Source organism: Mustela nigripes, chromosome 11 (genome assembly GCF_022355385.1).
Source record: "Mustela nigripes isolate SB6536 chromosome 11, MUSNIG.SB6536, whole genome shotgun sequence".
In the NCBI taxonomy this organism is placed as follows: Eukaryota; Metazoa; Chordata; class Mammalia; order Carnivora; family Mustelidae; genus Mustela; species Mustela nigripes.
Window position 1 is genome coordinate 8328396 of NC_081567.1, and position 24410 is coordinate 8352805.

Here is a 24410-nt window from a genome sequence, read left to right on the forward strand (position 1 = left end):
GCCTCTGGTCATCTTTCCCGAAGAAGTCTTCCATCTTGACATGAGGAAGGAGCAATGACCACCCGAGGCAGCGCCTAGCAGGGGCCTTAATAGTCCACATGACTGGACACCTGTCCCCCTGTGGTGGGCGCTGTCGGGCCCTGGACTCCTGGTACCTCCTTGGGCCTCAGTAGGCCCGTGAGGCCTCACGCGGCAGCTGGGCTGCATCTGCGCTTCTGGTCAGGGCTCCCGCCAGAGGCAGGCAGTGTCCCCGCTCGTCGGGTGCCCTCCTGCTTCACTTTTCCCCGGGCTGCCAGCACCGACTCTGGCTTCCCAGGGAAGTACAGAAAGTCAGCAGCAGCCCTGGGGCAGCGCCAGCCTCCAGCCAGAACCCTGGCCTCGGGCCTCCCAGGCTTGGCCTCCGCGAGGGGCAAGGAGGGGCGAGGGAGCCCGCCCCGCGGAAACAAGGAGATGGCTGTCTCCTGGCGTTCCTGGTCAGAAAACTCCAGAGCCGCCCGCCTGCCGTCACTCATGCCTGTTCTTCGAAACACAACTCCGTCTGGTGGGACTGTGGTCCCCAGGAAGCCAGGAGGCCCTCTGCGCACGAGTGACAGCACGGGGTGGACCCAGCACAGCACCCCTTCTTTTTTTCCTGCCTCAGCTGCCAACGATGAGACTAAATTTACAACCGTAGGAACTAATTCCCCCCCAGCTGCCTACCGGCGTCTGCTCCTGGCCCTTCAAACCACTTTTAGTTTTGATCCTCTCTGTGCCTGTTCAGCCGCACAGATGACCTCAACTCCTTTTCTTTCGTGTGCTTTTATTTTATTTTATCTTAAAGATTTTATTTATTTGACAGAGATCACTAGTAGGCAGAGAGGCAGGCAGGGGGTGGGGGGGAAGCAGGCTCCCCACTGAACAGAGAGCCCAATGCGGGGCTCGATCCCAGGACCCCGAGATCAGGACCCGAGCCAAAGGCAGAGGCTTTACCCACTGAGCCACCCAGGCACCCCATCATGTGCTTTTATTTTTATAAAAGCATCCCCTCGGGCATGATCCCTAAACAAGTTGCACAGATCCTAACCAATCAAAAAGTTGCACCAAAGTCACCAGGTCAAGCCCAATGTGGTAGAAGACTGCGACCACCGTGGATAGGCTGCAGAGTGACTCCCAACGTGAACTTGGAAACTGAGTCAAGTGCTGAAGCTCCAGAGAATTCCCACCAGCCGAGGAGAAAATCCTCAACAGCGGGATCCTGTGTCCCCTGAGCTGGGCCCACACGGCGAAATGCCCGTATGAGAGCCTTGCCATGTGGCCGCTGCCTGGGCCTGCCCGCGCTCCCGTGTTTCTGGAACCGCGCCAAGCCGGCATCGCCAGGCGGGGCAGGGTGGCTGCACAGCCTCGTTGGCTGCCACTGAAACAGCTTCTCCACCAGGCTAAGAAATCTTCTTGCCTGTCCGAGAGGCGAGAAATATGTCAAATACACCTCATTCCTGGCAGAGCTCTGGAGGTTTTATGCCCAACGGCTTCACCGACTAGAAAGAGAAGAGTAAACTTTTCAGGAATAATGACACGATTATCAGAAAACCTTGGAAAGGGAATCACCCCTGCCCCCGTCGCCACGCCGGTAGCCTTGCCACCTCGCCGGGCGGGCCGTTCCAGATTGGTTTTGGAGCAGAGGGTGGGAGGCAGCCCTGTGAGCGGGGACAGGCCTGGCCTGAATTAGACGGAGCGAAGTTCCAAGCGCCCCGGGGGAAGCAGGGTGGACGGCCACCAGCAGTGCCCAGGGCAGAAGTAACCGCTGTTAGAAATATCCTAATTTGCTGGCTTGCAGAGCTAGACTCGCAGAACAGCCTTGCAGCCGAACAGCTCAAGGCTGCCAAACCCGTTCCTCGGCCAGCTAGATTGATCTAGAAGGACCTGGGCAGGCTCACTTCCAGTTTCTCCTCTCCAGTCCTTTCTTAGCAATTAGCCCACACACACTGTCGCGCTGCGAAGTAAGACACACGGCATGGGGTGCCTGATGGCTCAGTCAGCTGAGAGTCTGCGTTCGGCTCAGGTCATGATCTCGGGGTCCTGGGATCGAGCCCCGCATCAGGCTCCCTGGTCAGTGGGGAAATCTACCTCTCCCTCCCCCACTCACCCTGCTTGTGCTCTCGCTCGCTCTCTGCCAAATAAATAACATCTTTCTTAAAAAAAGGAAGACACACGACCTAGCGCTGCTCAGCCAGAACCTTCTCGTTCTTCTTTTCTCCCTGCATAGTGCGAGCCCGGTGGGTAGAGCAGCCTGTGACTTCTGGTCCACACACCCAGTGCCACCATCCGCGCCCCGCCCCCGTCCCCGAGTTTCATCTCCATCATAACTGTAAAAGCAGGACAAGCCTGGTCGTAAATAAGTCCTGTGCGCTCCCGTGGACCCTGATCACCGCGGGTCCCTGAGAAGCTGACCAAGTGACTGCGTCCCATTCCGGGGGGGGGGGGGGGTAGGACGGAAGAAGCTTGGTGGGCATAGGTCACTTGCCCCCGCTGCTCAATCCGCAGCACCACGATGCCCTCCCAGCCGTGGGCACCGGCGTGTCCCCGTCCAGTGGGAAATCCTGCACTGCCGTCAATTGCATTGGTTTTCTCGTCTGGGAACGACAGCGCCGGTGGCAGAACGACAGCGCCGGTGGCAGAAGCTGCCCCCCCTTTTCCCCTCGGCCCCCTTCCTGCGGTGAGCTCCGCACTCCCTCGCCCCCAGCGGGCCCGGCCGCGCTCCCGGCTCGGGCCCCTAGGTCGGCCGGGCTGGCTGCACGTGCCCGCGTCCGCGTCGGAAAACGCTGTCGGGCGAAGGGTTAAACGCGCCGAGCGAAGCCCGGCCCTCGCAGATGAGGCGGCCTTTCCACCCCGTTCGCTCATGGAAATACTTGCTGAAGGAAAACAACCACAACATTGTGCGCGTCTTCAGGAAGAGAATGGCCAAAGTGTCTTTAATTCACTGTTTACCCGTGAGAATTACTCCCAGGAGTAATCCTGCAATAAAATCTTCTTGGTCTATGAGAATAGAAAGAAATTGAATCAAAAGACTCTATTTCCACTCGTATTTATTCAGTCTGGGAAATTCAGTGGGCCGGAGCATTAGTATCAGCAGGGGACTCCTTGCTCCTAGCGTTAAATTACTGTCATAATCGCTCAATTATTTCTTCCTTGTACTGTTTAAAATAAAAATCCATCACATTCTATGTTTTTTTCGCGCATTTATTAGGTTGAGTGTTTAGGAAAATCAATTATAGTCAGTCAGGCATGAATTGATGAATGTTCTTGTAATAATTGTCAGTTGTTAAACCGAATGTACTTTCTCTTCTCACACTTTTCATTTCCTTCAGAGGGCAGAGGTGGCCCAGAGAGAGGCGGAGACTTTGAGAGAGCAGCTCTCGTCGGCCAACCACTCTCTCCAGCTGGCCTCACAGATCCAGAAGGCGCCGGACGTGGTGGGTAGCCCGGCCCCGCGGGGACTCTGGCCGCCGAGCCTCCACCCCTCTGGGTTCTAGCTGCTTGCTTGCTACTCGACGGGCCTTCTCGGGAGAATATTCTCACCAACGCTGCTGTGTTGGACGGGAATGCTTCGGGCGTTCTGGGGATGGGACACGTACGGGTCAGAGGAAGAGCTTTGCCGGTTGGGCTTCGAGCTCAGTGGTCAGCGTGTCCCCCGCCCGGCATGAAGGCCAAGTTGGAGGCCGAGGCGGGGGATTCCCCTCACCAAAGAGAGGGCCTTCCTGGCTAGGCCTCTTCAGAGACAGCCGCTGCCAGAGGTTGGGTGTGTGAGGCAGGGGCCTTGCCAGAATTACACCGGGTAATTGGGAGGTTGGGTCTCGCCTTCAGTGTGTCCTTCCGGCCTGAGAAAACAGTTGCGGACGAGCAGGGCAGGCCAGAGAGGGAATAAAGTGGTCGTGGGCTCCCAAGCGCATGTAGTAGCATATGCACTCCAAGTCCCAGCATTCGGAAGGAGTGAGGCACACATCTTATTCCTTTTCCTGAGATGAATACAGATTGCTCTTAGACAGAAACTTCCCAGCTCGAACGAGGCAGCCTTGACTTTGAGATTCCAGGCTCCTGCCTTGAGCGCCGAGCGGTGATGGGGGGCAGCGTGGTGTTGAGACCTGGATGTCAGAGCCAGGCCTCTGGGGTCAGACCCCAGCGCTGCATGACTTGCGACAAGTAGCCTGACTTTCCCCAGGCCTGGGTTTCATCATGTGTGTTGTAAGAGTTCTGGAAATCCTTATAAGCAAAGCGCTTAGAGCAAGTCCTAACCTAAAATCACAGTCACTCAGAACCTCAGCACTGACTCACTGCGGTTGGCCTCACCATCTCTGATCCAGGAGCCCCGGGTTCAAAGCTCAGCTCATACCCTGTGTGCTGACAGACCTCAGGTAGCCAAACTTGGGCGGCCTCAGTTTCCTGTGAACAGAGCAGGAGTCAGTGGCTCCCAGGGCCCTCCTGCTCCCGAGGCCTGTGGTGGGTGAATTGTGTTTGTGGGTGTCCTTTCCTTTAGCAGAGGCCTGCTGTGTGGACAGTGGGAGAACAAGGGAGCAGGGAGGGGCAGGCCCTTCCAGAGGGGGCACGGTCTCACCAGGAGACCCGCTCACACATCGCTTAGACAACCACTCTTCCGCGTAACCCGTGAGGCAGGCATTTCCTTTCTTCACCTACATGATGAAGTGAAAGTTCCAGAATGTAAACCTGTGGGCCCAGAAGGCTTGGCCCCAGTGGCCCAGCCAGGACTCAAGCAGGACTTCTTAAAATGATTCCCCGGGAGAGAATCCGAAGCAGAGTTTTAGTGTGAGGACCCCTTTTTAAGAACGGATTTTTCATTTCCTTTCCTTAAGTTGACATTCCGTTTTAAAAATAATTAGTCAATTAACATTCCAGAGAACATGATTTAAGGGGTTCAAGTGCAGAGGAAAGATTTCCATTTAAGGAGCCATCACAACTTCGTGGACTCCGATATTCATTTTACCTGAAACATCCCCTTGGCTCTGTCACTGTCCCTTTACCCACACGTGCCAGCATGGGACCTGGCGCCATGGCCAGGGCAGCAAGAAACCCTCGAGGAAGGAGTTGGTCCGGCTGCTCTCCCGGCCTCTGTGGTCGCCTGGGCTTCCTGAGAGAAAGCCGTCCATCCTCGTGTGTCTGCATGGGGCTCCCGAGCTAAATGTTTCTGATTGAGAGGATTTCTGGCACCATCCAAGACGGCAGCAACCAGAGCATCTCAGAAGGAAGTGAATGTTTTTACAGGTAGAGTAAGTTGTGGGTCCTCGAGGCGCTTAAACACTTCATCACGGGCTAAGTGCCGTGTTTACGTGGCTCGGGTTCAGTCGTCCGAGAGCGGCCCTGCCAGGCCTCCCCGCGCCCCGACCGAGGCCTGCGCTCCCAGTAGCTCCAACTCGAGCTCCAGCCAGCCGCGGAGCAAACACAGCAGACAAGGCCAGTGGGAAAATGTCTGTTGGGCTTGGCTGGCAGGACGCGGCAGGGAAACAGTGGAGGCCATAGATGGAGCAAAAGCCGATCCGTTGGGTGTCTGAACGGACTCACCGGTCGTGGAAGGCGAGCCGCCTCGCGGTGGGCTCTTACGCTGAGGTGGGGGCCGCACTGGGGCTTGATCTGGTTGGCTCATTTATGTCTTGAGACAACACGGTCGTTAGAGGTGGGTTTTGTTATCCTCGTGTGACAAATAAAGAAACAGGCTCAGAGAAGTTAAGTCATTTACCCGAGGTCACACAGCTCGACCGTGATCAAGCTGGAGTTTGAGCCTAAGTCGTCCTCCATGACGCACTCCTCTCCCCTCCGTCGAGCTGCTCGCCTTCGCGTGCGGTCAGTGAGACAGGACGGAAGCGGGTCCTTTGTCAAGTACTTATGGCAGGCCGCCCCTTGAACCGAAACAAACCAGAATATTAGGAAACACGCCTGTGTGTCAGCCGACCCTACCAGGTGAATCCTCCAGATGGAATCAGCCTGTCCGGCCACTTGGTGTTGGCAGAAACACAGAGGGTCGGTAAGAAAGTGAAACTGAGGCCCTCCCCTTTCCCCGCCCGGGGTAAATGTAAGTCAGGTGTTAGCCGAGAGCCGGGCATCTCTCTCTGAGTCTGGGGTCCTAGGTGCACCATCATGTCATGTTGGGTTTTTTTCCCATCTCAAGTAGGGCTCTTGTGTCTCATCCATATTTGATACGGAAATGGCTGCAGGGTAAAAGAGATGGTTCTGTAGCTCATTTCAGCCTGGGCGTGCTGGTCTCCGCTGGAGGGCTCAGACGCGCGCAGCTTGGGAGCGAGGGCGGGTGAACAGGGCTTAGGGGGACAAAGTCCTGCATCAGTAACTTCTGCTTTAACATTCATTTTTCCCTTTGGACTCATCATCTTAAGGCCTGCCTTTTTAACCATGTTTTCAGACTCTACAGACAGTTTTCCCACATCCTCTCCTGGCCGCTGAGCCATCGCAGCTCCCACACCCGAGACCTGGCACCCGGAAGCACGTAGGACCCCCTACAGGCCGTGGAAGCCTGGAGCTACAGGGATATCCCTGCTGGGACAGACTCTGGGGACTTGGTTCTGGTGCCCCCCAGGGGGAGTTAGTTCTGTTCCTTCCTTCAGAGGCTCATCCCAGCCAGAGTCCTGATGCTGAGCCTCAGGCTCCAGGGGAGGGCCCAGAGCCCATGTATTTTCTAAAGCCCCGGGGTGCTTCAGGTACAGCTGAATTGAGGCCCAGAGAGACACACGGGAGCCCGCGGTCCTGACCCTCTTTGAATCGTGTACATTTCACTTCCTGGCAGTGATCGCAGGAGCATCTCCAGTGCCTGACGCTGACCTCCCCGCAGTCGTGCAGGGCACCCCTCTCAGCCCGTGCTCACTGCATCACACAACTTCCTTTGTAGCTTGCGCCCAGGGGCTGAGACCCACCTCCGCCCCCTCTACCCCCTGCCCCTTCATCGCCTCCTGGGCCCTTGTCTAGTTCTTATCTCCCGCGTGTCCTCGTGATGGGACAGCCAGGAAGTGAGCCCGTTTGGGCTTCGAGTAGAATGACCTTCTCTGTCTCATTTCCAAGGTCTTACTGCTTTGGGGAGGATGATCTCATCTCTTGGAGCTTATGTAAGACACAAATGACTTTGGCTATGTTATGAATGAGGAATCCGGCCTGGGTGCCTGAGAGTCCATTGACGTGCCCAAGGTCGCACGGGCAGAGTGGGGCCAGGCCAGTTTCGGGCCCTGGAGTTGAGCAGATGGCCCTCTGGTCCCCGTCCTGACTCCAGGCTCAGCATCGCTGGCTGCTGTTTCTACACATACCATTTGAACCACTTACCCTGGGATATTCAACTTGCCCTTCCCCATTTAAACCCCCCCAGATTCGGGGAGCTTGGGTGGCTCAGTGGCTAAGCATCTGCCTTTGGCTCAGGTCGTGACCTGGGGTCCCGGGATTGAGCCCCACATCAGGCTCCCTGCTCAGTGGGAAGCCTGCTTCTCCCTCTCCCACTCTCCCTGCCTGTATTCCGCTCTCGCTGTGTCTCTGTCAAATAAATAAAATCTTTTAAAAATAAAAAAAATCGGGCCCCTGGGTGGCTCAGTCAGCTAAGCGACTGCCTTCAGATCAGGTCATGATCTTGGAGTCTCGGGATCACGTCCTGCATCGGGCTCCCTGCTCAGCGGGGAGTCTGCTTCTCCCTCTGACCCTCTCCCTTCTCCTGCTCTCACTTTCTCTCTCTCTCTCTCTCTCTCTCAAGTAAATAAATAAAATCTTTTAAAAATAAATTAATTAAATTAAATTAAAACTAGGAAAATAAAGCCCCAGAGCCCCATTTGGGCTCCTGATGCAGACTCTCCCGGAGAGCACTTGAAACCATTATCATGGTATCAGGTTGGAAAATTGATAAATAAGTTAAAATGAGACAATGTGGCTCAATGTTTGCACCCCATGAAACCAACCTCCCTCATACCCTCTCATCGCATCCCCTCCGTGCCCCCCCAGGCCCACTGCCACAAGTGTGGGCACCCCGGCCGCTCTCCTCAACGGCCGTCAGGTGGCGAGGGGCTCGCCCCTTTCCGAGCTGTCCACAGCATCGGTGACGCCCCCTCCTGCCCTGTCCCTGCTCTTGTAATCTCCGTGCCTCCCTAGTGCTCCCACCCCGACATGGAGCCCCTCTTCTTTTGACCAAGCCCCCCAGTCTTTCTGCCCCCTTCCCTCCTCCTCATGGCTCGCTTCCACGTGCTTCTCTCCCTGTCTTGGGCGCTAACCCCTGACACAGGCAGGAGGACGGGTCTCAGGTCCCCGTGGCTCCTGACCTGGGTCCCAGCCAGCGTTGCCGGGGGGCGGGGCTTCCCACACGCTCAGAGGTCAGGGGCGAGCGGGTTTGGTTTTGTTGTTAATTCCCCAACTGTTGCAGATGGGTCCTTTTACAGAAGGCAGTCGGCGCGTCACAGTAACGTTGAATTGCTAGGGAAGTTTCTGAACACTCAGTTTCCCTCTCCGGGCTTGTCTCCCTGTGTACCGGCAACATTTTCCTGAGTTGGTGCCAGCCCAGGGAGCACACTCGGAACAGAGCTGATCAGGACAGCGCGTGCCTTTTTAAAGAAGCTGGTGGGAAGGTGCTCCCCGGGGCCATGTGCGTGTCTGCCAGGACTGGGGGGTGGGGGGATGAAGGCCTTACTTTCCAAGAGAGTAAGAAGAAAAGGGCCATTCCTTTGCACACAAAGCTTTACATTCTTGAATGGTTGGATCCTTAATTTCCCGGCAGGGGGATGTGAAAAACCTGCTTCCCTGACTGCTGGCTGTCCCCGACCTTGATAACCCCGGGACAAGCACATTGTGCCTGGCGTGGCGGGGCCGCACCTGCCAGCATGGGCGAGAGCAAGACGTGAACTGGGGCACTTCAGGGGGAGGGGCACAACAGCGAGGATGACACCCCACGCTGTAGTCTGAGCTGCCCCCAGGTCCCTGCTGTCACAGAGACCAGGGTGTCCTGTCTTTCCATCCCTGTCCCCTGGCCACGCCCAGAAAAAGTGCGGCCACCCACCAGGAAAGCTTCCAGACTTCCTTTTAAAACTTGAAAAAAGGACAGGTTTAGTCCTTGGGGAGTAGAATTGACTTTTTCTTCTGTTGTTTTTTTTAATACCTTTTTCCTATTCTGTATAGTTTCCAAAATGAGCAAATTGGGGCGGGGGGTTGGGAGGGTGGATGGCAGTAAGGTTTTAACAACGTCAGTTATCAGCGTTCCTAAGCAAAGAAATGCTAAATGCGCCCTGCCACATCTTTTAGCTCTTCTTTAAAATGCCAACTAGGAATCAGTTGGTCAGATACCACCCCAGCCTCTGGATAGGACAGTAGCGAACTTTGCATTCTATCAGGGGACCCCCTCGGAGCCTGCTCTATTGGCACCCCCAGCACGCAGAAAGACCCTGTCACCTTCAGGTGGTGGCCCAGGTGTCCCCATCTCGACGAGGACCCTCCCCACTGCCTCCCCCAAGTCTGTCCCCATGCCCCGCCCCTGCTTCAGTTTCGGGGTGGCACAGTTGGGGCCCAACAGGCTTTGGCATCTCAGGATGCCACGCACGGACAAGATGCCCTGGGACAATGGGGACTGTTCCCCCGGTGCTCACAGCGTGTCTCTGGTTCCGGGTGTGCACCCAGTAAATACTCGTCCGGTGACCAAATCCAGGCGCGTTCATGGTGCAGACGGGAAGGTGGGCAGGGTGGGCGTTGGCACGTCCGCCCCAGCGGAGGCAGGAGGTGACATCTCAAGGCAAATGCGCCGTCCCTGTCACTCCACGTGCACGTTCTTGCCTCCATTGCCAGCGCCGGTGAGCACAAGCCCCGCTTGAAGCCAGGACAGTTTTGTCATTTCCTTTCTCCTCCGCAGGAGCAGGCCATAGAGGTGCTGACCCGCTCCAGCCTGGAAGTTGAGTTGGCGGCTAAAGAGCGGGAGATCGCGCAGCTGGTGGAGGACGTGCAGCGACTCCAGGCCAGCCTCACGAAGCTGCGGGAGAACTCGGCCAGCCAGATCTCCCAGCTCGAGCAGCAGCTGAGCGCCAAGAACAGCACACTCAAAGTAAGGGCGCCGTGCGGGCCACGGGGCGAGGGAGGGCCGGACGCGCACCCGCGCGCACACGCGCACACACCCTGCCTCTGCCTTCCTCCGCATGCAACCCTGCAGGGAGCCCAGGGCGAAGCGGCCCAGGGGGTCGATTCTGTCCTCACTGTCTGGGACACATGCTGGGTGTCCTTACTGCAGCAAGAGGCCTTCGTTCCAAGGCCACCTTGTCAGCCCCGCCTTGGCCGTTGCACAAGTGTCTTTCACGTTTGTGGTCTGCCCAGGTCACGGTCAGAATCCATCCTCACCTTAAAAGCAGATGCCACGGTTCAGGGTTCTGTCAGCCTGAGCTGCAACCATCGGCAAGAGTTTTTCCCTCCGGTGAGAACAGTGGGAACAGAAGGAGGCATGAGGTTCCCCTGGACACATCTCTCAGAGGCACAGGCACACAGGGGCTGGCAGAGCCTCCTTCCGGAGAGCGTCTTGTCTGGAACTGACTGCACGTAGGACAGCCTTGAATCTCCGTGAGGGAGCTAGAAGCAGAGTCCGGAGCCCAAGGCAGGGAGAGTGAGTTTGAACCCTTCTGCCAGCTCTTGCCAGGATGGCACTGCCCTTCACGGGCTGTCCCTCGCAGGCAGTGCTTGGTGGAAGGCCCCGTCCTCAGGGCCCACCCACGGTGCTGCTTCCCCACCTGGCCTCCCGAAGAAGGACATTTTGTGCACCTGCTTGTGTGGGATTGAAGTCATTGCCAAGGTCGCAGGCCATCTGCACAGACATGCCTTTCGTCCAGCTCTGCCAGCCTTTCAGTATATTTTAAAAAATAATTATACTTGATTGGAGATATTTTCAACCTGTTATAGTTAGCACAACACGAGGAAAATCCTCGCACACTAAACTTGTGGCGTGTCTGGGCCAGAAGGGCCTCCTCAGAGGTGTCCTATCTGATGATAGGCGACGGGACCAGCAAGGGTGTGGGCCCGGCCCCCGGGCGACACAGGCCCCCACTCTGCCATCCCTCCCCAGCCTGCGCGATGCCCGCCCAGCATCTGTTCGCGCAGTGCGAATGATGGCCAAGCGCAGTCTTCGTGTACTAAATACAGTGCATCAAGGTCAGCTGTGAAAATGTCAGGAAAACTTTCTCTTACGTAAAGGAATTCCAGAGTGTAGTTAGGCCCGTTTTAATTTTTTTTGAAAAACTGAGATTTCCCTTCCCGAGGCACGACCGTGTTTCTGACCTCAAGCCGAGCCACCATCTGGTGGGCGGCTTGCCAGTCTGACCTCCCTGACCCGGGGCACCCACTGCTCTCCCTCCTGGTTTCCTCCTGGCCTCTTCGGAGTGCACGTCGTGCGCCGTCCGAGAAGCTAGCTGCCGGGTGCCTGGGCCCCTCTGAGGAGCCAGTCCTGCTGATGTGGGGAGAGGGTTGACATATTCGTTATCGACCAAAGCATTTATTTCTTCCGTGGTTCTTACTCTCCCATCAGCCTGCCCAATGAGTGCCAGCGTTCATTTTTTATTTCTAGATTAAATCTAATTTTCTCGTGTTACAGCCATTTCTGACCCCAGCAGTGACATTATTATTAGATAATTTGCCTTTCGCTGCTTTGTTATAGTTAAGGGGTATGACTCAAGATACATCCTGCGTTTGACTAGAAGGAGGCTATAGACCTTACATTTTTTATTATGGAGCAATTGCTTCTAAATCAGTTAAGGTTTTAATGTTTGCCTTCACACACACAAAAAATGAAACGCAGTTTCACAAATTAATGTTCTTTATCCGTATCTTGGGGGAATTCTTTAATACGGTGCAGTTAATGAAACAATTTGGCAATACTTCTTCCAAAATTATCGCTCCCTTATCTTCATCTGATCTAATAATCAAAACATATCCTCTAGTAACGAGACTTCTCTGATTCTAATTATCTTAACCCCTTGTCACCAGGAGTGAAGATCCCCCCAATACCAAACCCTCGCACAAAAGGCATTAGCCTCCCCCAGACAGGCTCATCTACCTCCCTCACCCGAAGGAGGCAGGTTAATGGAATGAGATATCTTCCGAGGGCTTTGCTTTTTTTTTTTTTTTCCTAGTGTGTATAATTTATAGTCTCAAATCTAAACTAAACAGCAATACGGTTATTAGGAAAAATATGTTCTGAATGAGACCCATCAAATTGGCAACCTGATGCTTTTGTGACGGGCGAGGGGGTGAGAGCGTCTCTGGCCCAGCAGCCAGAGACTCCGGGACACATGGTGCGGGGCTCGAAGCGGGATGGCCGGCTGGGGATGCTTCGGCTGACGGCCCCCACTCCGCTTTGGGGCGTCAGGGGACATGGTTTTGCCGTGAATGCCGATGGCGCTTGGGGACTTGATTTCACAGGGCAGTGTCTCTGCTCTTGAGCTTGTCGGGGTTTTCTCGGTGGCATACCCTGAAATGGAATATATTTGGGGACCCGCGGGTTTGCTTTCTCTAGCACCTCGAAAGTCTCCATCTCTTGCAACCAACGTTTCCTCATCCCGACGATCAATTGGTAATTCCAGGAGGGTGAATCAACAGTTGCATGTCTGCCCGTCTCTCTCCGTGTTCTGCTTTCTCAAGCCAAGTTCACCCTATACGCCTCGCTGTCCACACACAGGGTGCCCCTCCCATCTTCACACAGACGTGGAAACAGACTCGGAAGCCGGAGAGGTTCCTACCTGCCGAATCTGACAAGTCCTCGGGCACATCGCTGCTTGTGTGGGCTAATTCTGTGTTCGTGATTAAGGAAATAACCCGCTGCCATTACAGGACTGCTATTTTTGATGACTCTGTTCTGTGGTCTTCTGTTGGAGCGGCTCAGGACAGACGCAGTCTAATTAGGCGGTCACCTGCATTTCACTCGCTAAAGCACAGAAGATCACGCTACCAATAGCTTTAGTGGAAAATGGCTATTTATGAGAAAGGCTAGCTAAAAGAATGCCAATCTCCCCTTGGGAGACACTGTATTTTCTAAAGATGAGTACTTCCCCGTGGGGGGGGGGGGGGGGGTTAGAATCACCTGGGGCGGGGAGCTGTCTCCAAACCACATGCCTCACCCACTCTCTGCCCCCCACCCCTGCAGTTCTGATTGAGCCCCTGTTGAGCCCCGTGGAGCACGCTGTGACCCTCCGAGGGCTGGGCCAGGGAAAGAACTGAAAACCATTTCTCTAGCTTGGCTCAGTTCTTGGTTTCTGGACGCTGGCGCTTCGCTACACAGGCTCCCTAACCCGGCTGCGGGTTTCTCCGCAATGAGGCTACCTTCAGTCGCATTTCAGTGAGCGTCTCATCGACGTCTCAGGCTCGCCCCTCGAGCCGCCGTGATGGCGATCGTGGTCTCGCAGAGGAGGTTGCTGAGGTCAGGGGAGGCCCGTTCGAGTCCTTCCACTGCTCCCGTGCCCCAGCAGGAGAGACGTACCCTGGTCGCACAGATGAGCCCAAACATCAAAAGTCCCGGGAGCAGAGAGTCTGGGGCCGGGCCTCCCCCAGCCTTGTGCTGGCTGCGTCTCAAAGACCATGTGAGCAGCACAGATTCAGGGAGAGGAAGGAGTGAGGCTTCCGTGGGGAGGAGGAGGGTGGAGGTTACGCCTGCACAGGAAGCAGAGGCGATCTGCCCAGCCACTGGGGTGAGGGCCCAGGGAAGAGCACCCTGGAATCAATCTTGGAGAAACCAAAGGACTCCATCCGAACAATAGGCCTCGAGGTCCGCGTAAGGTTGTGGGGGGAGCAGGAGGTCACAAGGGGGCCCTCCCAGGGCGGCTGTAGTAGACCACGCGGCACTAGGAGGGCTTTCAGGAGCTGATTACTTCTGGACTTGTTCTCTCAGAAAGACACACGTGCCCCGGTCACCTCACGTCGGACCCAGGTGTTTTCACCTGCAGGCAGTGTCCCTATGGCCTGAGCATTGAGCCTGAACCCTCCTGGTCTGTGATGGCAGCGTTCTGTGAGGAGGAGTCAGCTGCCAGCGTCACACCTGGATCACAGCACAGGCAAATTGGAAGTGACCTCCAACAGGGCTGCCTTCCTGGGGATCGCCCTTCCCCATCCGGGGTCACGCTGCTCCCGCCGACAGCGATCCCTCCAGGATAACCATCACTCCCCTGCCACAGTCTGGTCCTGGGTACTAACCCAGTAGATCCTAAGTCAACCTCTCACCAAGGAATTGTGGAGACCAGACGGTTCCCTGTGCGAGGGAAGGAAGGTGCACACGGCCTCAGCCAGGACTTCAGACATGGCGTGTTAACCCAAGGGGCGATGCATCTGACCCCACCCCCCACCCCCAGGACCAGGGAGCCTGGTCACACGTCCCTATTCACGGCTGGTGGCCCCTCAGCCCAGGGATCCCCGTGAAGACGCAGTGTCACTCACCACCTGCACACAGCCGCAGGCTCGCCTCGCCGGGCCACCCAAAAGAAACGCCTTCCTGAAGGTGTCCGCATCAGTCTTCCTGCCAGCAGTCCTGTGAGTTGGTATCCCTAGAGCATTTTAAGAACTGCATGTGGATAATTATTCTGGCAACTCAAAGTCTTCTCGTTGAGTGCCTGCTGAGCTCCCGGGACCATGAATGTGTGCTGTGTCACTGAACGGATGGGACTGGATCCTACGACGGTCCTGTCGGAGGGATGCTGGCAGCCTGCACTCGTCCTGCAGGTCCCCGCTGCTGGCCCGCGAGGACCCATTTTCTTACTGTCCCCATTGTCCAGAGGAAGAGGATGAGGCCCTACAGGCTACACCTGTTAGGAAGTGGAGAACTTCGTAAACAGAGCCCTTGTATTCAGAACCAGGGAGCCCCTTCCAGAATCATACAGTCCTACTCAGTACCACCCCCCAGGGATAAAGTCCTAATGACACCAGGAACAGTAACCGCCCCCCATCTCCAGGGTGCTTTGCTGCGTGCTACACTCCAGTGAGCATTATCCTGTCCAGCCTCACCAAAGCCCCCTTACCGTGGATGCCATTATCCCCATTTTATAGACAAGTAAACTGAGGCTCGGAGAAGTTGTGTCTTCTTCAAAGTCACCCTGCAACTGAGCGGCAGAGCCAGGCCTTGGCTGATCTATTGGGCTCCGGAGCCCCGGCCTCCAGAGAGCACCCGGCTTGGCCTGCCAGCATGCGCCTTGTCAGTTCCTCCTGGAATCACAGGGACCCGTGGGTGGGGCCGGCCCGTGCCCCAGTGCGATCTGATGGTGGGACTCGGGGGGTTGTTTTCTTTTGGGGGGCACACGGCCACCTCCACAGAAGCGCGGCAGTTAAGTGAGCTAGTCTTAGGGGGTGAAGAACCCAGCCCTGAATCTGGCCCCTCCAAGGAGCGCTCGCAGAATCTGGGAGGAGCCTTTCTCCCCAGAGGACAACAGCCAGGGCCCCTGTTGCCCAGTCCAGATTGAGAGTTTTTTGAAACTAGGCTTTTCAGACACCCAGTGAGGAGTCTCTGGTCAAAGACCCAAGCAGAGGACAGGGTGTGGCTCTGGGAAGTGCCACTCCCCAGAGACGTTGGTGAGGACGGGCTCCCGGTGCTCACAGGTCCACACGTGCTTTGTCGGACAGCCCTGCCAGGCCTGCATCCTGTTGTCGGCCCCAAGAAACGAGCGTCAGAGGTTTACAGAAGCAAACTTGAGGTTCTTCTTGATTAAGATGCCCCCGGGCAGGCAGCAGAAATTTCAGCAGACGAGTCCGTCCTCGGTGAAAACTGTCACATCCAACCAAGTGACATGACTCCAGTTCTAAAACCTTCTAATTAGGGCCCCTCATAGGTCTGCAAAGCCGTGTTCCCTGGGAGGCTTGGCGTTGGTGACAGCCCACTTCAGAGGCCCTGTAGTGCCACATCTACACCAGGACCTGGCCCTGTGCTCCTTCCCCCAACCCTTTGAGGTCTTTGCTGCCCTTGAGTATTTCACAGATGAAACACTGATTATCGTGCCCCAAGGTGTCCCGCTCATAAGCAACAGACCTGATTCCAGGTTCAGAGCCTTGCTGGCTTCTAAAGTGGTCTGGATTGTCCTGTCTCGCTGCCCTTCCTACTGTAGTTCTCTGTGCGTTTCATATCCAGCGTCTGAATTCCACAGCCTGAAAGGCGCTCTGCGTCCAGCGGCACCCAGTGGTCTCTTGTTCGGGAGGGCTGGCCCACGACTAGAGAAAGAACGCAGTCATCACTTCTTCGAGAGCACCTCCGGAGATCTGTGGTCGGAAAATGAGTGCATGCTAACCACCCCCACTCCGTTGGGTATGATGAGACACCATCGTGATACATCAGGTTGCAGGAGGTCATAAAAGGGAGCTAGGACAGAGAGCCCTTTTACGCGATGGACATACAGACAAGAAACGGCCAGCAAAGGCGATGGGCAAAGATGAGCTGAGTGAGTGGAGTTTCCAGGACACCTGAACTCTTCAGCAGCCAGCAAGTTGAGATTCGGGTGAACTGATGGGCCCGATGGGCATCTCCTCCCCAAATTCTAGAATATTCTCTGTCAGCCTTAAACTGTGGCCGTAGCCGTGGCTGGCCAAGCAGAACCTTAAAAGGCAACTGGGAGCGCTTTGGATTTGGGACCTGGAATTCGTTCACCCCAAGCCTGCGAACGTGCTGAATTGTCAGCTGTGCCCCGGCCGGGCTGGGTCTTTGTTTTACATGAGGCTGCCTCATTCCCTTCCCCTTTGTGGGAGGACGGAAGCCACTAGTCCGAGCACCGACGTGGAGGGAAACTTCCTCTCTGACCACCCAAAGCAAGAAAAGCCTGCGGAGACCAGCCCCACTGGTGCCCCGCGAGCTCTCAGAGCAGCAGCGTAGCTGGGGTGTGTGTCGTCTCCTCCCCCCTCTGAAGGGCATGCGAGGGCCGGAGAGTCGACTGTGCCCAGCCTTGGCCCCGCTGGCCTGGTGCCCTGCCAGGGCCCTCCCGCGGGACCCTGACAAAAAGACCACCCAGCTGAGCAGGCCTCCACTCCTGAAACGCCCACATCTGGGGGCTGGGGGGCGGATCTGAAGGTGCAGATGCTTTTTCCCCACAGTGCCTCTCCGATGCCAACACTCAGCGACCAAGGGCTTGTGCCCCTCATTAGCAGGGTCCCGTCAGCGGTGTCGACAACTGACCGCACGCGTCAGCTAGCCTAACGTAGCTCGCGGAAAGCCACACGAGTGCCGAGAACTTCTCTTTGTTCTGTTTGCCGTTTTGTACAAAATGGCCTTTTCTCATTCTGTTTTCCCCTTTTGGAAAGTTCCGTTCTACCCTGGTTGAGTCTGACATTACACCATATATCCCCGTGCGTGTGCGTGTTCACACTGGCTCGTATACACTCAGCGCTCGCACCAGACCAGAAGTGTGATGGCCAGGAAAGGGACCCCGCACGTTGGCACCATTCACTTTGACGTGTTTGTGTGCCTTCTAGGGACAACTGGCCTTTCTCTGGGGACTAGTCTGTGCAGACGGCCGTTAATAGGACATCAGGGGTGTTTTAAACAAAAAACACGTATTTCTCCCAGTTCCGGAGGCTGGGAGGTCCCACCATCAGGGCCCTGGCCGATTCCGTGTCTGCCGAGGGCTCCGCGATTCACAGAGACTTCCCACCATGTCCGCACACACTGGGGTGAGGCCACTGATCTCATCCATGGGGCTGTCCTGCTGGTGACCCAGTCGCCCCCAAAGTCCCCGCCTCCTGACACCGTCACCCTGGAGGGCTGGAATGCAACATGCAGATTTGGGGGTGCAGGATGGAGACATAAACATTTGGTTCATATTGAAGCAACCTGTTGCAGACACGGCCACTAATAATATTCCTCTGTTTTCAGCAACTGGAAGAAAAACTCAAAGGACAGGCTGACTATGAAGAAGTGAAGAAAGAACTAAAGTAAGTGGCGACACCGGCATGGCCACCCCATAGCCAGAGCTCGCTGGCGACTTCTGCTAAGGAAACGCTATGCCAGATACGAGGCGGCTGCAGGCCCTTGCTCTGGGCCTTGGCGACTGCTCCATCCCTGGGCCGGGTCCCGGGCGGCTCGGTGCCACGGGCGTGTGCACTCAGGCCTGTGCCTGAGCTCTTGGGACTTTTTCTTCTGAGAAGTTGTCATTTCAAGTATGCACAGAATTGGGAGAGACGGTGCCCTGATAGAAATTATGAAATACGAGCTTGTGTTCCAGCAGTGAGTTCCCAGACAGGAGCAGAGCAGGGAAATGTTTTGTCTCGGGGTTGCTTTTTTTTTAAAGATTTTATTTATTTGAGGAAGAGTGGGAGGGACAGAGGGAGGAGAAGCAGACTCCCTGCTGAGCAGGGAGCCCGATGCGGGGCTCGATCCCAGGACCCCGGGATCATGACCTGAGCCGAAGGCAGAGGCTCAACCCACTGAGCCACCCAGGCGCCCCGAGGGGAGTGTTTTCCACTGGAAAGAGTACACATGGCCTCACACCGCCCAGACCACCTTCAGACACCAGGACTTCCCGCTCTCAGGTACAATTTCCCATTCGGGAGACAAAGCTGAAGGCCTGTCTAATGCAAATATTCCCAAGTAGAAGTTGCCCCCTCGTGCCTGGCCTCCCAGCCGTGCCCTGTCGCCCCAAAATCCTTCACCCAGGGCCACCTCCGGCCCTCCTGGAGCTCACGGGCATCCCTACCTCCATGGCTGGGCTCCCAAATACGCCAGACGGCCACTGGGCCCCGCCGGCCTGGGTTCCGCACTGCTGCAGCAAAGGCGTCCCTCTGCTCCTCCCTTTTGGGCTCCAACCCCACCAAAGACACCTCCTTGGCCTCCGACCCCCGCTCTGGTGGGGCATCTCCCTCCCTTGTCTCCAGGCTGACGCCCCCCACCCGCACCCCAGATCCTCCCGACTCCCCTGCTATCCCATCAGCCCCCCCCAACACTTTTAATTTCTCCTTTTAAAATAAGCCTACACCCACTCGCCATGCTGTTCTTGGTACTCTGAATTCCATTCCCTCGGGTTTGCTTAAAAAAGCCCACGGGAAGGCCTCTTCAACCTCCTGCCCCCAGGGCCCGTCGCCCTCCCTCGGTCACGAGCTCCCCCAGCCTCCCCCAGCCTCGCTGGCGACCGCGTGCCAGTGGCTCCTCGCCCCGTGCCCCGCCGCGCAAAGTGTCTTTCCCTGGACAGTCCCGCCCCCCGGGCCGCAGACAGCCTTGCAGCACCTCCTGGAACACCCCCTGCACCTGCCTACACCTGCCCACGGTCAGGTGCGGCCTCTTCCCGGCTGGAGGCGCGCCCTGTTCCCGGGTCTGACCCTCCCTGTCTGCCCCTCCTGGCCCCGTCGCCCGCCCTTCCTCTTCCTCCCACTCACAAGCAAACAACGTGTGCCTCCTAGTGCCGAGTCAGAGGAACTCGGATGGGGAGGCCTTCGCCCCCCGCCCCCTCCCATCCCCGAAGCTCAGTCCTGCAGCTCCGCGTAGCTCAGCCCCGTCCCGCGCGCAGCACGTTCAAGGTCCCTGCCCTCCCACGCGGCCGGCCGCTGCGTGCTGGCCGGCCTCTTCCTCCCAGAGCGGCGCGCACGTTCCCCGCAGCCCTTTCTGCCGCAGGCACACACCGCGCCCCCCTCCCCCAGCCCTGGGTCTGGCATCTGGAGGCCCTACTCGGGTGGCTTTTCTGCTAAAATACATTCCTGCCCTCCCGCTTCCTAGTGATCTGAGGGCCCTTCCACACACGCGCCCGCCTGCTGTCCCATCCCTGCCCCGGGCCCTTCTCAGAAACTGACTCCTCCGGAGACGGACCCCATCTCCACCCCCGAGGAGATTTCTGCTGCCAAGGGCACCCGGCAGGTGTTCTCCCTCGAGTGCTGCTTGCAGTTTGTCGCCGGCCTGTGACAGCCTGTGGAGCTTGCAAGGGCGAGGGGCAGAGCGCTTCTGGCCCTCCGAGTGCCCGGCACCCGGCAGGCCATCGGTAAAGATCCAGGGAACACATGAGCCGACGCTGGTGTTTGGGGTGTAAGCTCATAGGCTCACTTCAGCCTTTTGTTACACAGCTCTCGAGAAGATCTCAGACAAGAACATAGCACAAACGCGACGGCCGTAAAAGAGGACAAGTTCTAGACTGCTCGTCACCTCTCTCCCGGCTGACGCAATGCGGCCCCGACTTCTTAGTATTTTCAATAGCTCCCTATAAAATAAAATTACAAGGTTCCCCACCTCCCCCTCTCCCACCCAGCTGCTCTCTCGTTCCTGTTCTGTTGGTCTGTGTGACGCAGGTCACTGCGAAGATAAAGCCACAAACAGCGGTCAGCTCCTTAGTGACTGCCACGGTCACTGTAGCAGGGGGATCTCCTGGGCCCCTGGGCATTTGTACAACATGTTGCTTTTTTTTTTTTTTTTTCTTAAGATTTTATTCATTCATTTGGTAGAGCACAAGTAGGCAGAACAGCAGGGAAAGGGAGAAGCAGGCTTCCTGCCGAGCCTAGAGCCCGATGTAGGGCTCGATCCCAGAACTCTGGGATCACAACCTGAGCCAAAGGCAGACGCTCAACCAACTGAGCCGCCCAGACGCCCCTACACCAGGTTCTCTTGATGACACTTCTGCGGAACTTAAAGAGGACAGAGGCCAAAGTCACGGCCATCAGAACGCTGGGAGAGCTCAGGTGGCTGGGTGCCGGGGCTCCCAAGCTCCTGGGGCCATGTGGGCCCACCGCCCTTCCCTCCCGGATAGACTCAGACACAGGAAGGCACATCCCTTTGAAAGGAACGCTGGAAACCATGGTTCTGGGCACCCAGACTCGCTGGGCTCGCGGACTGGTGGAAACAGGCCAGGACCGAGGTGATTGCAGCTACAAGGAGAACAAAGGAGATCCAGTCCCGCTCCCCTGCAGCGCCGGGGGGCCCTGGAGCAGGGCTGTGGCCGCCCGTTGAGCCAACCACTCTGGGACCTCGCCTTTTGCCTAGTTTCCCAGGTCCCTCGTGCCCGCCACCAAGTGAGCGTCTGGCCCTGGGGCAGGTGGGAGGGATGAGGTTTCTCTCTCTGGCTTCCTGCTTACAACTTTCTCATTCCCTGTAAGCCTGGCAAATACATTCCACTTGCAACAATGTTACGTCTGTGTTCAACTTTAAAATTATACTCTGAACAGCCCTGGTGTGATTCCATATGGAATGATTTACATGCCGGGCAGGAAACTTTCGCTGGCCAACTGCTAGTTGAATAGTTATTCTAGAGAGGCTATCAGATGCTGCTGCTGCCAGAGAGGTTGTTAAAGCTGTCAGGGCGTCCGTTCCTGGAGTGCAGGAGAGCGCGATGTTCGCGCTCATTAGTGCGGCCATTGTCAAAGGTAGGAGCCGGGAATAACCGCTCTGTGTTGCTCTCCACAGCATCCTGAAGTCCATGGAGTTCGCACCGTCCGAGGGCGCTGGGACACAGGTACGTGCTCTCGCTTGCTATCAGTGTGCATGAGGGCCAGCTCACGTGGTCACTGTCCGTCCCTGGGCTAGCCTCACGCTCTCGAAATTTCCATGAGACCTCCCGCCTACGGCTGACGAGTCATTTCCCGGGAACCTTAAGCAAGTTCAAGCGCATTATCTTTCATCAAAAAGAGGCAAGAAGAGAAAAGTGAGTGTTTTCCAGACGGGTAGCTCAGTTCACATGACTTTGTGGTTCCACTCAGGCAGGTGCTAAGAACGTGGATAAGACCACTTTTAGACCCAAATGGACTGGCTTAGGAACTTTCTTTCTTTTTTTTTTTTTTTTTTTAATTTTTTTTTTTTTTTTTTCCAGGATTCAAAATTTGCAGAGAGGCAGGCGCGGGGGGGGGGGGGGAGAAGCAGGCTCCCCGCTGCAACGCAGGGCTTGATCCCAGGACCCTGAGATCATGACCTGAGCCAAAGGCAGAGGCTTAACCCACTGAGCCACTGAGGCACCCCAGGAACTTTTATCTGTTGCCTCACGTGAAAAAGAGACAGGGCAAAATGACCCTGGTGCCCGGGAGCCTGGGAGCGAGGTAGAATTTAAGGCATCAAATGGAGTGCTGCTCCCTGTGCGCCGACGGCAGCTGACTCTCTGGGGCTGGCCGCAAGGAAAGGGTCACCTCTGCAGTGACCTGCATACAGGTTTGTGGCTCGGCGGCCCATCTTCGTACGCGATAAGGCACAGGTTTAGACTCCTGGAACCTGGGGACGGCACAGAGAGCAGGGAGTTTTCTAGAAGCCGCACAGGGCTAAAAGAAGAATGGCCAGGACAGGAGCGCATCCTCTCGGAAAGGAACTCGAGTGCTCGCCCCGGGTGTGGGAGCATCTCCAGGGGAAGGTAGATTCCAGGAACGCACTGGCGCCAGAGAGCCGGGTGCACAGGCCATCACAGCAGGGGTCACGGGGTCCAGGGGCCCCCGGGAGCGGGAGGGCGGCCGGCCCCACGGTGAGCCCTGCTCTGCCCCATCTAGGACGCATCCAAGCCCCTGGAGGTGCTGCTGCTGGAGAAGAACCGCTCGCTGCAGTCCGAGAACGCCGCGCTGCGCATCTCCAACAGCGACCTGAGTGGTAGGTTGACAGGGTGTCGTGGGCCGCGCTCGGTCCCCGCCAGGGGCCGAGGAAGAGGAAGGTGAACCGTGAGTTGGGGCCGATGCATGGCGGGAGCAGCAGCGGTCGATGACAGCCTTGACTAATGAGCGCTTGGTCTCCTCCGGGTCCTCCTCACGGCTCCCCTCACCCCCCGCCCCGCTTACCAAGGCTCGCGACGAGGCGTGTGGCCGCAGGCGCCTGCGGAGGTCAGTTAGGGCCGGTGTGGCCGGAGCGGCCGGGAGGGACCCTCGGAGGACGGCGGCCTCGCCGGTCCGCTCCCAGGCGTGCGGCCTTTGTCTCGTGGTGTTTCGGGGGCTGCTCCCGGCCTCAGCGGAGCTTTTCTTCCTTTGTCAGGTGTTCCTTGGGAGCGCGTCCCCCGTCCTTAGCCTTTCTTTGCTCGTCCCAAAATGGTGGCGTCACTGACTGCTTCTGGTTTTGGCAGCTGGTAAACCGTTTAACAGTGTCTCGGGCTCCGATGATATTTCGTTCTTAAAAATGTGCGTGCCTTCGATCGAGCGGACTCGGTGCAGTGCTTTCGCCTCAGAGCAAGTGGTGTGCGAGGATCCGTTGGTCCCCAAATGTCAGTGTTTGCTGCGCCTCAGGCGGGGCCCTTCCGGTAATAGCTCGAACGCTAGCGGCCGACCCGAGGCCCCGCGACCTGTCGACTCTTTACTGTGTGTGGTACCGGCCCCTTGCCACGTTAGGGGTTTGAATCCGTGTCGAGGGGACTCTCCAGGCTGCAACGTACAAGAAAGGTGCAAACATGAAATGCATGTTGCTTGTTTCGGGGGGCCTCGTTTGGCTAACTGAAAAATTCAATCGAAAAACAAACCAACACACCTCATTGGCCCTTGGAAAAAATCTGCACTTTTTTTTTTTCCCTTGTGCGGGGCAAACTTGGCATTTTGGTCTTGGTTTTTTTTCCCTTTTGAATCCCCCATAATGCATTATGTTTGCCCTTCCTTGTAGGGTCAGCCAGGAGAAAAGGGAAAGACCAGCCTGAGAGTCGGCGCCCTGGACCCATGCCGGCCTCCCCTCCTCCTCAGTTGTCCCGCAACACGGGGGAGCAGGCTTCCAATACTAATGGTACACACCAGTTCTCACCAGCGGGGTTAACGCAAGACTTTTTCAGCTCATCCCTGGCAAGCCCCAGCCTACCCCTGGCTTCTTCGGGAAAATTTGCACTAAACTCCCTCCTCCAACGACAGCTCATGCAGTCCTTCTACTCCAAGGCCATACAGGAAGCAGGAAGCACAAGCATGATTTTTTCAACAGGTCCATACAGCACAAACTCCATATCTTCCCAAAGTCCATTACAACAGAGCCCAGATGTAAATGGCATGGCCCCGTCTCCCAGCCAGTCAGAAAGCGCTGGGAGCGTCTCCGAGGGCGAGGAGATAGACACGGCCGAAATCGCCCGGCAGGTGAAGGAACAGTTGATCAAGCACAATATCGGACAGCGCATTTTCGGACACTATGTCTTGGGACTGTCTCAAGGGTCCGTGAGCGAGATTCTGGCCCGGCCCAAGCCATGGAATAAACTGACCGTTCGCGGCAAGGAGCCCTTTCACAAGATGAAGCAGTTCCTCTCGGACGAGCAGAACATCTTGGCTCTTCGCAGCATCCAAGGCAGACAAAGAGGTGAGAGGCTCTCGGGGGCCGGCGCCAGCGTGGGAGCCCGGTCAGGGCTGTGTGTGTGCGTGTGCGTGTGACTGTGCATGTGCGCGCGCGACAAAACATTTGCGCATCACATCAGGTAAAGTTCTCTTGAGTTTTGCCATCTCTAGGGGCCGAGGGTCGGCAGGCGTGAGCCAGAGCCCGTAGATTGGGGCGTGGGGGGGGGGGCGGGGGGGGGGGGCATGGCCTCTGACCCCTGCTGAGCACCTCGCATATAGGAGACCCA

At 56.8% G+C, this 24410-nt stretch overlaps 1 protein-coding gene across 2 annotated transcripts in view; it reads left to right on the forward strand.

Annotated features, from left to right (window-relative positions):
• CUX1 (cut like homeobox 1) overlaps nucleotides 1–24410 on the forward strand; it is a 351017-nt gene that overhangs the window by 255848 nt on the left and 70759 nt on the right. The window contains exons 10-14 of one of the 2 annotated variants that reach the window (XM_059414613.1): nucleotides 3345–3449; nucleotides 9863–10051; nucleotides 17822–17880; nucleotides 21326–21374; nucleotides 22390–22486. In XM_059414613.1, coding sequence (XP_059270596.1) covers nucleotides 3345–3449; nucleotides 9863–10051; nucleotides 17822–17880; nucleotides 21326–21374; nucleotides 22390–22486 — 499 coding nt within the window. The remainder of the gene's footprint in view (nucleotides 1–3344; nucleotides 3450–9862; nucleotides 10052–17821; nucleotides 17881–21325; nucleotides 21375–22389; nucleotides 22487–24410) is intronic. The other variant, XM_059414614.1, reaches the window with a different exon arrangement.